The 16,326-nt window shown below is 39.2% G+C and overlaps 1 protein-coding gene across 2 annotated transcripts; it reads left to right on the forward strand.

Annotated features, from left to right (window-relative positions):
* The first annotated feature begins 3,112 nt into the window (after positions 1-3,112).
* Positions 3,113-15,015, forward strand: LOC139143603 (uncharacterized). Of its 2 annotated transcripts, XM_070714069.1 has the most exons (3): positions 3,113-3,576; positions 4,156-4,364; positions 11,787-15,004. In XM_070714069.1, the coding sequence occupies exons 2-3, from the start codon at positions 4,228-4,230 to the stop codon at positions 13,438-13,440; spliced, it is 1,791 nt and encodes a 596-aa protein (XP_070570170.1). In that variant the 5' UTR covers positions 3,113-3,576; positions 4,156-4,227; the 3' UTR covers positions 13,441-15,004. The 2 variants fall into 2 exon arrangements, with proteins under 2 accessions (XP_070570170.1, XP_070570169.1); XM_070714068.1 differs by lacking the exon at positions 3,113-3,576 and having other exon boundaries at positions 3,905-4,364; positions 11,787-15,015.
* The last annotated feature ends 1,311 nt before the right edge of the window (positions 15,016-16,326 follow it).

Consider the following 16,326-nt stretch of genomic DNA (forward strand, 5'->3'; position numbering starts at 1 on the left):
CAACTATCTTCGCAAGGTCTAAAGCTTTCACTTTAACTCATCTGAAGAGTTGAATTACTGTCCCTCCATGATTGGAGGGACAGTGGTCGAATGGGATACCTAAAGGCGCCCTTCTCAATCCTTGATTCTCGATTTTATGGGTGTGTGAAGTTCTCGTTTCAATCTTTGGTCAAAATTGAAGCTTTTATCCACGTGAATTTAAAATCAGTTCCTTCATGATGAATCTGATAATCATGTGTGCATTTAGAGGCAGTTGCAAAGTTTACCATTCTGTTGATTTCGAGACACTGAAGTCGATCGGAAGTTATGGTACACGCAAATTAAATCATGCACCTACCACAGACGTGGTCGCCACCATGATTAAACCTAGGGGGCGTTCAGTCATTAGGGCCAGGAGTGGGCCGGCAAAATCTAGGGGGATCACCTTAAATTTGAAAACTGCAAAGGTCATGTATTTTTCAAACAGCACAGAGGGGGGTCACATCCAGTCAAAAAGCAGTTCCAGTGTTAAAAATATTCTGGGTAATAAACATGATTCTCTGCATGATTTCATTCTCTGAACTTGGAAGTCATTTCACTGTAGATCTGAGGAAAGTATAATGTATTATCTGTCACATGAACATCTTGGCCCGGCAATTCTATACAGGCTTGACTTCGTGCTTGTCTTCGCTGAGGGCAAATTAACAATTCCTCTAAGCCTTTGGCTGAGGTAAGGCAATGGTTAGGTGCAAGCTATATGTTAAGCTGAAACCTGGCGTACATTGAAAAGTTCCCCTTGTGCTGTTGCATCACTACCGTTGATATCTGACCCGCAGTTTTCAGGAAAAAGTACAAAACTTATCTGGATAAATAAAATACAAAGGCTGGAATATAAATGAAAAATTTCAATGACTTTGGCTTTATGTCAATTAGCAATATTAGTAAGAATTGCATAAATATCCTTTTTGTATTATAACTCTTAAAATAAATATGAAATACGTGTATATACTCATCTCAAGCTTTCAGGTAGCATTATTGTATTGTGGCCAGAGTATTCCACTAGAGAGCATGTTCTTTATCAAGCACTGCTATCGTAGCTTATCATGATGCTTCTTATCAATGGAGCAGTGGGTACCCAGGCCTGTATTTGATCCCTTCGTGGCCTTATATTCTGGCATTTTGGTGATATTAGGGAATTCAAAATGCAATATTTTCCCCTGAAAAAATGGATCTATGAAAAAATGCACAAGTTCCCTTGGAATGAGGCCCGATGGAAATGTGGCTAAATGGTTACAGACTTTTCAATCGACGTGGTTGACGTATATCATCAGAAATGAGAATGTGTAGTCCGAGAAGGGATTACGGAAATATAGCCATGTAGATTATGGTTCAATCACGGCCCGTTTGGTGGAGGGACTATGGTTCAATGTCTGTCGAGAAGTACACGATATGTACATTATATATACAAGAACTGAAGAAATCATTGCTCCAATTCTCTGGACATATAAATACCAAAATAGAACAGCAGACTGTCACGTTGGAAGTTGGCTGTCGTATAGGTCGTGGGGTGAAGGCGACTGGCCCATACCAGCCAGTAACTGCTGCGCGCTGAGAAAAGCCAAGCGACTGGTGCCAGTCTGAACAAATCCTTAATTCATCACAACACCAAAGGGAGCAAAGGAGAAAATCAAATCAGTTACCTGTGATGTACTCAGGAGAGAACAGTAGAACATGGGAACTCAGAGAAAAATCATAAATCATTTGGAAACAGTTCAAAATACAGACAGCATGGACAGTGACAGTGACATATCAGACTCAGAGCTTTTTGTGATGATGTTGTAATCCATGAAATTGGCAGCAGCACAAGTGATAAAGAACTTTTTAACCTTTCGAGACACAGTATACAGTGTATACAAGTTCTGGAAGAAGAGCAGGATCTTGGAAAAAATCTCTTTTCCACTGATGTTATATTGTGTCTGCACCGGTAATGGCCAGTGTTATAATTTCAAAATTGGATCAATACTTATTCAAGCAAGGGGGTGGGGTGGGGGTTATGAAATTTTGTGAATTTTTTTGAGGCAATGGGTATTCACTTATTTTGACTGATGCACAAGAAGAATTTGCCGCCCCACCCCCGGCCATAATAACTGAACGCTCCCTTAATGTATTTTAGCAGTTTGAAAGTCTTCCTCTCAACACGACATAAAACCGCCGAGAAAAACTCTCCGACTGCCAATTTCAGATTACGAACTCTTCCCTCCAGCTGCCCTGTCCATGACAAATTATTTTACATACCCAGGCAAACCCCTTGTAGTATTGTGCACTCCGCCCGCCCGCTGGGCTCTTTGTCGAATTGCACACGAAAGAAACTGAATACGTTTTTTTGCCAACAACTTAGCCAGCTCCCCCTCTGACCTCAACAATATGATGGTTGAATAGTGAAAAGTACCCAAAATACAGCAACTGTCTATTTCTCCTCAATTCTCGTATACGAGTGGATATTGTGGGTGGTGCTGACTCCCCTCCCCTTTGTACCGTTTTTGTTGCGACACTGGGAACCTAATCCCAGGGGTCTATGACCTGTAGCACAATAGCGGGAGGACATCCCAAACACAAACCGATACCCCATTGAGGATTCCGCGTTTGTCGTCTGCCGCCGTCAACAAACAAAATAGAGTGAGGTACTCATTTTAGCTTGATGGTGTATTTCAATAGCAACAAAAGACGGTTAACAGGTAAAGAACTGTTACGTCACCCATGTTGTATGTAGTTTGGCTGAAACGCGTTCACCGTTGATGCAGGCCACGCATGGAGGTAAATAAGACCCACTATCTTGCAGGCAATTTTGACGTCCCACAAGAAAAATTATGTGTTAAAAGTCATAATCTGTGGCCCAAATGGGCAACAGCGCGCTGTCAATAGTTAGGTACCGCCGGAAGGGAATATTGTTCTCATCTCTATATTCATTTTGACTTGAAATGGAACTTACAGTAACCATGGATCCATGCAGCATGGAGTAGCTACTACCTCCATGCATGCAGTAACTGATTGATATCGTGAAGAAGTCTCAGAATGGGCAAATTTTAACAATGCTATTAACAAGTATATACTCTTACTTAATTTTCTCTGTAAAGAATTTTTCTAACGTTCACAATAACTCGTTCATACAATGGGATAGAGTATTTCCACAGAATGTGCAGTGTGTTGCTTAGTGCATAAAAGCGTACACCACTAGGGTCCTCTAAAATCAAACAGTAGCATTGAAATACACGAAATTCAAAGCAATGAGACGGATTAGTTCTTGCTGGGCAGTATGTGCTTCAATGTCCCGCTATAGTTCAAATTCACCACAGACTCGATGAGATTTTAGACGAGTCAGTTTCCCTTTTTTAGTTCAATCCGATTCCTTGAAGAAAATACCAAAAATCCCAAGCCGTCTGCAAATAAACGGCACAATACATGTCTACACGTCCGGGATGTTGCCAGGACAACCCAGCATGTGGACATGGGGGGCGCGATCTTCAACAACATGTTAAGTCATTTGCGCATTACGTAACGCATTGACCGGGCCCGAAATGTCTGCAATGACTCGCTTAGGTAAGTTATTTTCTTAATGGGGTTCCCCTCCATGAGGAAAATTTACTGAACAGTAAGCAAAGTGATTGTGACAGAAAATGAGTTATTTCACCAGTTGTAATTACTTAACTGTATGGACATAACTTTTATACCGCTTATACAGTGAATGGTGTTTGCAATCTCCGGAAGGGTTTGTACAGTGTACCTGTTCCAACAATGGCCATATTGACCCCTGTTGAAAAAAAAAAGAATTGTTTAATAACCTATGATCAGCGTTTTCACTGACAGTAACAAGTTCTCGCGAAAGAAGTCCCTGAAATGGTTCAGAAAGGTCGTAAACCACACAATAGTTTTTTTAACTCTCTGCGCACACGCCCGCATTGTTTTGTCGTACAGAGGAAGCCAACAGCTGTCGGATATGTATGCTCTAGTTGAGGACCGCTTTCTCCAATGCTAAATGTTGTGGTGTCGTACGTTTTACCGGCATTGTATTTTCCATGGTTTCAACGCTGTCTCTGAAACGGGAATAGATTCCTGAAATGCTCAAGATTTGGCGCACATACAAATTTCATGTTCACTACTACTTTTTAACTCCTCCAGAACGATCGACAAAGCTGACTTCCCTCCCAAATCTATGATATTACCGGAAAGAGAGTCTATTTCTACAACACAATGTTTCGATGGAGAGTGAGATACCTCAACGTAGTGGCTCTCAGTTCGTTGGCCAGCGTCGGCTTTGTACTGCTGTGGCAGCACCCGGCTTTTCAAGAGCCAGACATTTCGCAGCACGGGTACCTCCAGAACACAAGGTGAGTTTACCCCAGATCACTGTCCCATGGCTACAATCACTGTACCTTACTGCTTGGACCCTAGAAAAAGGATAATGTCCATTGAAGAGGACGTGCATCGGAGGCTATCCATCACATTTTAATTGTGAAAATTTCAAATGCTATTCAAGCATGCCGAACGACGTTTGTGTTCGACAAAAATAGCGAATGTCTGACACGCAGCTATGGCGGGAAGCCCAGACTTTAACTTTTCAGTCCCTCATACATTCATCAGAATACATGATTCAAGCCCCAGGCAAATAGGACAATATGGTCATAATGTGACACCGCACACAAGTCGATACTCGTATCAGTTAGGCCAAAAAAATAAATAGTTTGTTTCTCATCCCCGCGCGCGTCAATGTAGACCCGCCGCGCCAACTTTTTTTTTGCATCTCAAGAGGGAACGGAAAAAAAAGAAAAAAAACTAAGAACAAATTAAACCGTTCAGATCATACCAAAGCAACACAAATATTTTATGATATACAAAACTGAACTAGACAGAACATTGAACATCACACAGTGCTGTAACATTCCATTCAGAACTGTACACTATGTCATTGAAAGCTATCAAAACTGCATTCTGCACTAATAGTAAAAAAGCAGCACTGTTGATATGCTAAAAATTGCTGTGCATTTATCTCTGCATGCATTCCTATGTTCTCATGTTGTAAGCGCGTTGTTGTTGATGGTTGAATAAAAAAAAAAGTAGTAGCAAAAAAAAAAACCGCGTCACCGCATCAATTTTGCAAGATGCCTAGGATGAGAAACAAACTATTTTTTTTTTTTGGCCTTATAGGTAGGGCATTTTTTTTGATAAATGAACGAGACCCATCAGACGTCAGTCTCGATGAAAATTTTACTTGTCAAACGACAGCAACGATTAACAAAGTATGAATAAAAACAAAAACAACAACGGTCCCTATACGGGGTGTGCCAGTGAGGCCATGACTCAACCGAGTTAGAAGCGTCCGAAACCGCACCTACACCGGGCACACAGTTGGCACGTTGGTACGTATTGTACACGTTACATATCATTGTGTTTTACGGTTACAATTGTGACCTTTATGAATTATGAGGATGGTTTCTCCGGTGAGAATGAAATTTGCCCACAAACCGCAGACAGGCGAATCGGTCTTTTTCCCTCTCAAGTGTCTACGACCAAACACAATGTACAAACAATATTCGATCAAAGGGAGGCGGCAAAAGTCAGCAGCTTTGTCAATAATAGATGAGAGTGTTTGGCGTAATACCCATACGCCTGTCCTTGAAAATCCACACCGAGGCCACCGTTAGCAGATCTATGTTTATTTTTACCATGCCACTCACAATACGAATAATTTCTGTACAAAACACCCGTAGTTATGAAAACACCGCATTTCTCTCGCTGAGATATTCCGGTTTTTACACCCTAGCTGTAACATCTTTAAAAACTTGCTTGCGGAGTTTATCACCCTATGTTCTAGTCATGTACACACAAGAAATTCTGCATTGATGTTGAAGTTGTCGTAGTGTGAAAATGTTAGACTTACCCAAAGTCTGTGCAGTGTCTTTAGGGAGCATTCGTTTTTACGGGGGGAGGGTCGGTAGAACTTGAGCAATAAATGAAATGTAAAAAGCGACCTCCCCCTCCAAATCAAATTTCTGAAATTTGACCCCCCCAAAAAAAATCATCAGATTTGATTCATTAACCCTTCGCACCCTGTGGCCCTGGGCTGAAAAATTAGGCCCTTCAAAAGTGTTTGCAAGGAAAAGAGTTACCTACCCCAATTTTCATGCTCAAAAACACAGCGACCCTCCCCCAGATGTCACAGTCCGTATCAATAATATCTTAATTGACTTATTATTTCCCATTTGACCTTTGAACTTTCAAAGAATCCTTTTTGAACTTTACAAATAATCACTGGGTGAAATTCCAATATCATATTGGTTTTTCAGATCTGCTATTTCAAATATAATATTCTCGTCACGTATATTTATATCAATTGTCAAACTTTTTTAAAGCACAGATTTTAATAGCCAGTTAGCATTGTAAAAAATATATTCAAAGTTTCCTCACATACCACAATCTAGTAGAGAATCAACATCTTTGGTGAAATTACAAAATCAAATTTCTTGCACACACATGAATTTATAATCGCCCTAGTCTGATCAAGTACACTAATATCCATAATTAAGAGTCTATAAATACACAGATTTAGCTAGTTCCGTATCGGAAAAAAATTATTCATAGTTTCTTCATAGACCAACATATATAGTGAATCAACATTTCGGTGAAATTCCAAAATCAAATTTCTTGCTCACACATGCACCGGTAACTACCCTAGTCTGATCAAGTACATTAATGTCAATAATCAAGAGTCTATAAATACACAGATTTAGCTAGTTTTGTATTTAAAAGAAATTATTCATAGCTTCTTATACACTACTCATAGATTATGTATGAAGGACCAAGCAACATTTTGGTGAAATTCCAAAGTCATTTGTTTTCCATAACTCCATACAAACCTTTGTAAAATTTGACCCCCTCCTTCCAATCATTGATTGTAAAATTTGACCCCCCTAAAAACACTTTCATAAAAGTCAACCCCCTGATTTCCACAGACCCCCTCCCTATAAAAAACGAATGCTCCCTCAACGATATTCTAACGGAGTTCACTAAGTGAATTCAGCATACTTTCGCGTTGATGATCGGGTTATCACAAATTTAGCGAGGCAGTTAACTACCGCGTACGCTGGAGCAAAGCTATAATAAATAAATAAATAAATAAATAAATAAGTAAATAATAAATAAATAAATAAATAAGTCAACGACTTGTGGGCTTATTTGTGAAATTGTAAGCAAATGTCCACTACAACTATTATATTAGTGATAGCTAGCGCTGCCCGAGATCTAATTGACGACCAACAACAATAAATGCTCCGTGTTTTGTCACGTTTTGTGGGGCGGGGCGGGGGGGGGGGAGTCGCGGTTCATGAGCCCTCCCAAAATGAGCAGAGAAATGTGGAACTTGAAGGTTAGGACACACTTTAGGAAGGACGCTGGCAATGTTGCAACTATGGCTTTCTTTTTAGTGTCGGTAAAAACATTGACGAGATTTAAACACCCACAACGTTTACAGCATTTAACTTCGCCGGAAGAATACGGTTCTGACCCAATCATCGTCCGAACATGCTGACGGCAACAAACGGATCGACTAGGGACTTGTAACAAACTGCTAGTCGGCAGTCAGTTCACATGTACAAATACACTTAAACCGGGAAAATCGCTGTCACGTTTGCTCAAATTTTAATTATTAATTATTATATTCATATTTTCTAGGAAATGAGTACACTTTGTACTCTTTTCTCTTAAATATCAGGAAATGCAAATTATCAACCTTGCCACTTTAACGCATTCTGATAATATGTATCGTCGTTGTTTATAAACGGAATCTTGTCCGAACTAAAATTCAAAATTATCAACATTATAACAGGGTATTAAACAAATTGAGGGTGTATCGAAAAGTGATCATTTCGACGTCACGTGACCTAGGGATTACGATGGGCAAATGTGTTTTACAGACAGAACAAATATATTGAAAATTCATCAAAAGTTTGAGCTAATGGAGCATTAAAGGGAAGGGTCGTCGGAACTGCGCATGTGCGACTTTCTTGTTTACAAACAATGTATTTCATGCATGATATCTAGATGCATCACGTCAACATAGCTGCAACATTTAAATTTAACGATAGTCATCGTTAATAAGCATGTTTTTACTTTCATTAATCGCCTACGTACCCTAGATACAGTGTTGATATCGGTCGTAGGGGTCCCTGGTAATCTTTGAGCAGAGTTCCGACGACCACCTCCCTTTAATATAATTACCCATGATGTCGAAAATAAGCAGTTCCATAAACTCACAAAATTTCGTGATAATTTTGCATGAAAGTCGGTCAACAGACGGTATGCAGTTTATTGCATCCTTTCTGTCAGAAAGCGTCAAGAGATGGCGTCCTACGTTGCTCGACAGAGTGCTATCTTCTGTCACAGACCCTAAGGGCTTGTGGTTCAGGTTATTTCGGAGTTAGTAGGTGACCAGAAAGTGAAACACTAACACTTTTTCTCAAACTTTAATTAATGAAACTTTCAACACTACTCTTACCAACTCAAGAATAAAAAGCAGGGGTCACAGAGCAAGTTTTGGTACGGGAGAAACAAATTACCTAACATTTACCGATATGTGAAATTCAAAATATGAAATTCAAATTAGAACAGTGCTTTAATATATTCAGAGTCCCGAATATCTATCCTCGATGCGAATTCTGCCTTGAAAGACGCACAAGAGCCTAGAAAGAATGTATGCGCATGCGCATGGATACTATTAGTGCAAGATAAACGGCACCGTGAATTGAAATATTCTTAATCACCGCTCCCTGCATGCATTTATCGACAGTCCACGTGATGCAATAAATGAATCGAGTTGTTACATGTTATATCGACGATGTCCGTCCGTATCCCCATCAAATCAGAGTTTATAGAAGCCGCCCGAGAAAAGGAAAATCAACTTTGTCCATTTGTTATGTTTATTATTCGCCAGGTTTGTTGCCAATGCAATAATAACGTAGTTTGGCTAGTCCAGATACACATGTGTCCTATCATTAACACGATTGGAACTAATTTGGGATGATTGGATTTTCATATTTTTCAAATTTCTCAAAAGTGTTAGGTGCCGTATAGCTGAATGTTGCAATATTACAAATTACTCATAAAAACAAGTGTGTAATGTAAAAAGGAAAGCAGATGAGATTACATTTGTAGATTAAATCGGCATTACTCCACCATCCAATTATCCCAAATTAGTTCCAATCGTGTTAATTGGTATTTGGGACGTCGAAGAACTGTGTTTACATATCGTTGCCATGAAAGCGAATGATGCGGCATGTTGTTGTTTATAACATACATATAAGAATTGAAGCAGAACTAGAATAATTGCATATTTTGCCTAACTAACGGTAGTGGCATTCGATAACCTCGAAACCCAAGCCTCCGCCATTCTTTGAGATACACAGGCTCACATGCTTTTAACCAAACAAATGTTATTTACAGATACTATGGGAAAGACGGGCAGAAAGCTGGGACAAAGCTATGTTTATTCATCAAAACATTTCACATACAAAAATCAGTAGCGGCCACAGCATGATATCAGTTATGATGATTATTATTGTCTGCAGTATGTCACGAAAAAGATGTGAAACCTAACTTATTAATTGCTGCAATTTACTTACAGTGTCGTAGTTACGTTTGTGTAAAACTAGTCTAGCTGGATCATGAATCGCTTTGTTCCTTTTCACTTCATCGTTTTTTTCTCCTCATCCTCGCATCATCATCATCATCATCATCATCATCATCATCATCGTCGTCGTCGTCGTCGTCGTCGACGACGTCGTCATTTACAGCAACAGCATCCTCATTATCATGCTTCTGCTCATCCTCGTTTCATCAAATACATTATCATCGCCACAAGTGTAATGACTTAGGCTGCGTTCAAAAAAAATGGTGGGTGGGGGGTTGGAGTAATCGCGAGTGAAATCTTACTTTTTCCAGATCCCCCCTCAATACCCTCAAAACTTTCGTCTATATGATCAAAATTTTTCAAGTCCCCCAAATTATCATATAGCCGCATATTTATTAGGAATGCACGCAGAGTAAAAATAACCATGTATTGCTTAGACTAGTTCTGCACGCAGATGTTCGACACTACCTCTTATCAGCAGGTTGTAGAGCCATATACCTAGGGCAAGTTCTTAAATTGATTCATTTTTAAATGCATCAGTGGACTTTTTGGATTTATCAGTCTAAGCCGACTTGAGTTTATCCAACTCTGGCCAAGTCAATGGCACCACCTGAAAAACACGCAAAATGACAATCATGTGAGAGTATGCAAATTGTGAATTCCTGGCTACATTTTGCCAAAATGTGAAAAACGGAACACAGTGACCTACCGAAAAAATATTTTTTTACACAAGTACAAGACATATACAACTTAGATGCTACTTATAAATGTTTTACAAAATTGACAATACTGGAAGCTTAAAGTATTCCATCAAATAAATGTTTTCATCTCAGAAATTTTAGGTGTAATAATGGCAAATTTGGTAAAAAATAAATGATTTCATTAAGTCACAATTTTTTTCATTTAAATTAGAGTCTTTACGGTTCAAAGGTTTACTTTTGTGTTATTGTACGATGAGATGTGATAATTTCATTCACTGCATCGGAGACAAGTCCCCCTGGAGCGAGACTGCATGAACTTGAAATGAATGGTTTTATATATTGATTTTAAGTGATTTGAGAAAAACTGGGACTTTTCATTGTAGATTTGTTTAATATCAAGCATGGTGACCCTATCTTTTTTCTCTTATATTTGATTATTCTCGTATGCCAGAATTCAAAAATCCATGGTAATTGTTAAGTCTCCTAGTCTTCTATGTGTTGCTCTCTGGCCTGATCTTGTTTACAAGTACATGTATGTTTCACTGTCATTTGAGTGTCCTATGACCAAACTCTTCTTAAACTACATTAGACATCAGCGCTATCACTATCACTGCCGGTATGCAGTGACAGTGACACTGCCCGTAGGCAGTAGCAGGGCAGTAGCTATATTAACTTTGTATTTTTACAATATTTTTGTTCAGTTTATACAACTGCGTTCTTGTTCTACTCCCTACAGCATATTGAGCTGTCCAGTATTCAGCTTGCCAACACAGCCTACGTGTACCGTGCATTTGTATCATTGACAAATAACTTTCAGTCTGAACTCTAATTCAATTATCACTTCTATTTAGACAAACGGACTTTGTTGACAAACTGAATATTGTGTTTTTCAGCATGCTGTAGAGAGACACCAAGAAACTGTATTTGATACATTGCATAGAAATATTGAAAAAAAATATCAACAGTTGCAACTCCTGTCCCATTACAAGGCCAACTTGTTGTTTTTACGAAAATGTAATGGCATTCATACATTTTTAGATTTTTTCGAGATTAAAGTCATAAAATGCGACAAAACAGTTCTAGATTTTGTTTAATTACATTGTATTACTAACATTAGAACCACTGGACGATATAAAAATGTTGGGAGCCAAAATATTTTCAGGTCCCCCATAGGCAGAGCAAAACTTTCAAGTCCCCCCTCGACTAACCCAAGAATTTTCGAATCCCCCTGAATTTATCCATCGCTCCCTCACCATTTTTTGAACGTGGCCTAAGTGCAATTATTGTTGTTCTCGACGTTTGTCCTGGAGTGCTTCATTGATGCTTACACTGCTCATATACTTACTTAGACAAACTGCTGTACGGTGAGTTTAGATCTGTGAATTTCCTTTGAAAAGTTCTTTCACTGCATATATTTGATTCTGCAGATACAGATTGCAGTCACACGGACATCAGAAGAAAGCTCTAACCATCGACGATGCCGACCAACAAAAAGGAGATGCCCCGCAGCCGTTGCAGGACATAGAAAAACAAAAGAAAAGTAGCCACTATGCACAGGTGGCGCACGCAATGCAACCGCCTCAGGAGGATCTAAAGTTCCTTCCAAATGTCCAAAGGCAGGAAATTGGAAATATTCAGCCACCAAAAACACAACCAGAAGTCAATCAATATGTACAAGTTCAACAACAGCAAGGAGCGGGGTCGTTATCGTATAAACAAGTATATGACCAACCGCAGAGACAATCACAGATGAAAGATATGCCTCCACAGCAGAGACAATTACAGGGTCAAGTTCAACTGCAACAAGTTCAAGGTGTGATGCAGTTGCCACGAGGACAACCCGAGGACACAAAATTGTCAAATGTTCCGCAACAGGGTAATACCAACAACCTGCCGCAAAAACCGCCCCAAAATAATGGTATGCCGCAGTCCCTCAAACAACAATCCCAGCACCCATCTCAGCAGCAGTCGACCAATCAGATCAATGGAGGAAAGAACATAAGTGAGCGAAAACAATCACAAATTTTTCATCAGGGTTTAGTCTTCAACGCAATTGCGGCCGACCGATTCCTCGACCAGCTTAGACAAAGTGAATCCACTGATTCCAACAACATATATGTGGCCAAACGGTTTCCATGGGTAGTCCGCAACAACTTTCTGCCAAATTTTTACACTAAAGGGAGAGTTACACAGGGAATTAATAAGTCAAACTATTCACAGTCTTCTGTGGTATTTGTCCACAACCAAAAGTCTGGGGGCAGCACTTTAAAACTTTGCATGGAAAACATAGCAAAGGAATTTCACTTTCGAAACATGGCCGTTGTTTGTGATATTAATTCTGGCGATTACTACACGAGGATGTCTAAGATGGGTCGCCATGATCTTGTAAAATTCCACTCGGGTGGGCACTCGTTTCAGACTTGCAACTACGCCAAAAACCCGTGTGCGTACGTAACGGTGTTGCGAGATCCCTATGAGCGACTGATATCTTCATACGAGTACTGTAAAGTGCGCAACGAATTGCACTGCCAAATCTATGACGCAAATCAGGTGTCAGTGACGCAATGGGCTGTCTTCCAGGGCAGTTTCTTCTTTAGGCAGTTGCTCTACAACTTCGAATTCTGCAAGCAACAGTCAGACAACGTGATAGAAACTCTGCGTTTGAGGAAAGGTATGACCGAACAGCCAGCCGACATACCTTGCTGGTACAGAAACGAACTTATACTCAGCCAAATTATGAACAAGGTCGACAAAATGAAAGTTTTACGGTATGTGCTGGATCACTTGGAGGATTGGTTCGCTGTCATCGGTATCATTGACGAATACAACAAATTTCTCAGCATGCTAGAGGGCGCCTTCCAACTACCCTTCTCACAGTGCCAGGACAGTGTGCTAAACTATCACCCGTATGACGCTGAGGGGGAGGGCGGCGGCAAGGAACGCCAAAGCATTGTCAACTCACTCAAACAACAGCTGATCAACGATCCAGAAGTGCAAGAGGCTCTTTATTTTGATCTAAAAATTTTCGAGGAAGCCCGAAAAATTTTTGCAAGACAGAAGGAAGCATACGGCAGCAGTTGAGATGTTCTTGAGGTTAACCAGGGGGCGACCTCATCTGTTACAAAACCAGACATTAGAGTTTCGTTTAGGTCGGTAAGAGTGAGCTTTTATTAGTTTCTATGAAACTGAACTACAGCTTATTAACCGCTACTAAGTGTGGTACAGTGATGTGTAAACTTCACGTAGAAATCACCATCAGGTATGCAAATGGAATCAAGAGTTGGGAACAATGGGATATTGCCATATAACACAACTTGATGAGAAGGGGGGAAATACTTTAAATTCATGGTCAAATGTGTCAATCGAAGCAGTTGTTACACAATCATTTTGCGCTAAATTAAGGAAATCATTTAATTTACTGTAATTGTCTTCCAAACTTCAGTTACCGAAAATGTAGGTACACTTAGGTCTATCATTATGTGTAGTGTGTATAACTGCACAAAACTTCAACGGCGTCCGGGTCACAACACGTTACTTCAATGCACAATCCTAGCGAGCCATAACCTGCCAAAATGTGGTAATTTACTGATGTTTTGGTATGTCAAACGATACCGATCAAAGATTGACTACAAACGATAATTTTACATGCATCTAAAAATCAAGAGACCCGTACAAAGCAATATGTGTTTAATATAGCTTGATGCAAATCACAGATCTGATCGTCGAAGTGTAAAATATCTCAGACTCTCTGTGATGTCGGGGCAAAAACACATACGTGCACATGCTAATTGACCAGTGACACGCGCCACCTTCAAGCTACAGGGCGTTCACTGATCATAGACAGTCGTCCCCGGGCACCTGACTTTCCATACACTTATCTGAACGTGACTTCGACGATGAACAGCATCACGTGACCCGAAAACGTCGCACAAAATTTAAATCGTAAAGAATTACCAAATTAATCACCAATCGTGTTTTCCCGACGTAAGCTTCCATGTAGTAATGTGTGCCATGTAATTCATTGACTTTTTCAAGTGTAAATTTTAATTCTATCAATCAGAGTTGCTGTCTAAGTACCAATCATTCGATGAGTTTTGTAGTACTGCCTATTATCTTTACTAAAGTAGAACAAGAAATCATATTACTCCAGATAGGGAGTACAGCACCGATGGTGAAAGAGGCGCCCTATCCCAGAACATATTCGAGAGGGCAGATATTTGTGGCAAGAAGAAGTGAAATTTTGGTATCCAAATCAGTTTTTCAGTTCACAGCATTCTTTTGAACGGACTGACAAGGCCAGTTCTATGGAATTAATTTACTTCAGTGCAAATAATAAGTGTAATCAGCAGCGGACAGAAACAGGTCACAAGTTGAATGTCTATGTTAGACACCTGTGTGTGCCACATTTCCTATCGGAAATTGTATTTACTGCAGGTTTTAATTACCTTGTTTGTCTAGGAACTTCAAAAAGATTTGAGTTTTGAATGACTATAAGTATAGACAGTCACTTCTACTGTCTATGCTATAATGTATTAAGTAATCGCCAGGTATGATGAACAGAGAAAAATTTGCTTTCTATCTATAATACTGTCAGTATTTTTGACTGATACTCAGTCTATTTTTTCACGAATAAATGTCATACATTGACAAAAATAATCAAGCGGAGTCATGTTTGTTCAGTATTTCAGTATATTATCCAGTAACTTCGGAAGTAGTCTGCATTTCCTTATAAAGAAACTTGTTCACACTGTAGTCTGCCCTTCTCTAGTTATGAATCTTTACTCCGGTGCTATCCAATTATCACTTTATTGAGTGTAACAGACCGAGTGCAGTCTCTGTTAAAAACTTATACCGCCTTGTTTTTGACAAGGCCTCAATTTCGTCGGAAAATCGGTACCTGCATCGCAAACAGTATACAGTTCCTTGTACACACGTGTAAGGTCAAGTTCCTTAAAGGCCCAATAGCTGTATCTTTGAGCATTATTTTTGTGATTTTACTTCCAACTAAAATATTGTCGTGGGAATGTATACAAGTATCATAAACTGTCCACTGGGACTGCATGTGCAATCTTGAGCAAGATAAATAAACGTTTGCCCAAACATGAAATGGCGCCCTCATGCCCGTAAAACAAAGACACTGTATGTCGTGCATACATGCATTGGAATCTTCACAGAAACAACAGAGTAGTCCAATATAATGCATAGTACTGAATATTTTCCACTGGGACATCATATGCTTTGTTTTCTTTGTAATATTCTCTCTCTCTCTCTCTCTCTCTCTCTCTCTCTCTCTCTCTCTCTCAATGCAATATATGTATACACACACACACACACACACACACACACATATATAATATATATATATATATATATATATATATATATATATATATAAACACATTGTACATGTACATATATCTAATTTAAAGGGACATAAATATATATGTACATATATTAAAACAATATAGGCAATGATTAACAATAAAACAAACCAAAATAATTTTAGAAGCAACCAGATGTAACATGACGGATACAGTGTATTGCTCTGCCCTGAAGAAAGGGTACACTTCTTGAAGGTGAAAAGCAGGAAGTGAACAAACACTTTAAAAATACTTTATCAGAATCTATTTCTCAGAAAGTCTAAAATGTACCACAGATGTCAACGCCATTACTTCACGATGCAAATTAATTTAAATGCGATTTTGACTCATGATTTCGTAAAATTATCATCTTATAATCTGTATATATAATAGTCAGAGATATTTTTTCCTGTTTTAACTCTATTTATTGTACCACAAAACACCTCTTTACGTCAACAAATGCATGAATCGCTAAAAAAAGAATTCGAGTTTGATTCGTTCTCAACTTCGGCTACACTTGTTCAAATAAATCTGGGCTATGAGTTACCATTACTGAGGATGACGTCTACCTTTGGTGTAATCTATCTACGCTAAAATCTTGCTCTAA

Source organism: Ptychodera flava, chromosome 11 (assembly GCF_041260155.1).
Source record: "Ptychodera flava strain L36383 chromosome 11, AS_Pfla_20210202, whole genome shotgun sequence".
Lineage (NCBI taxonomy): Eukaryota > Metazoa > Hemichordata > Enteropneusta > Ptychoderidae > Ptychodera > Ptychodera flava.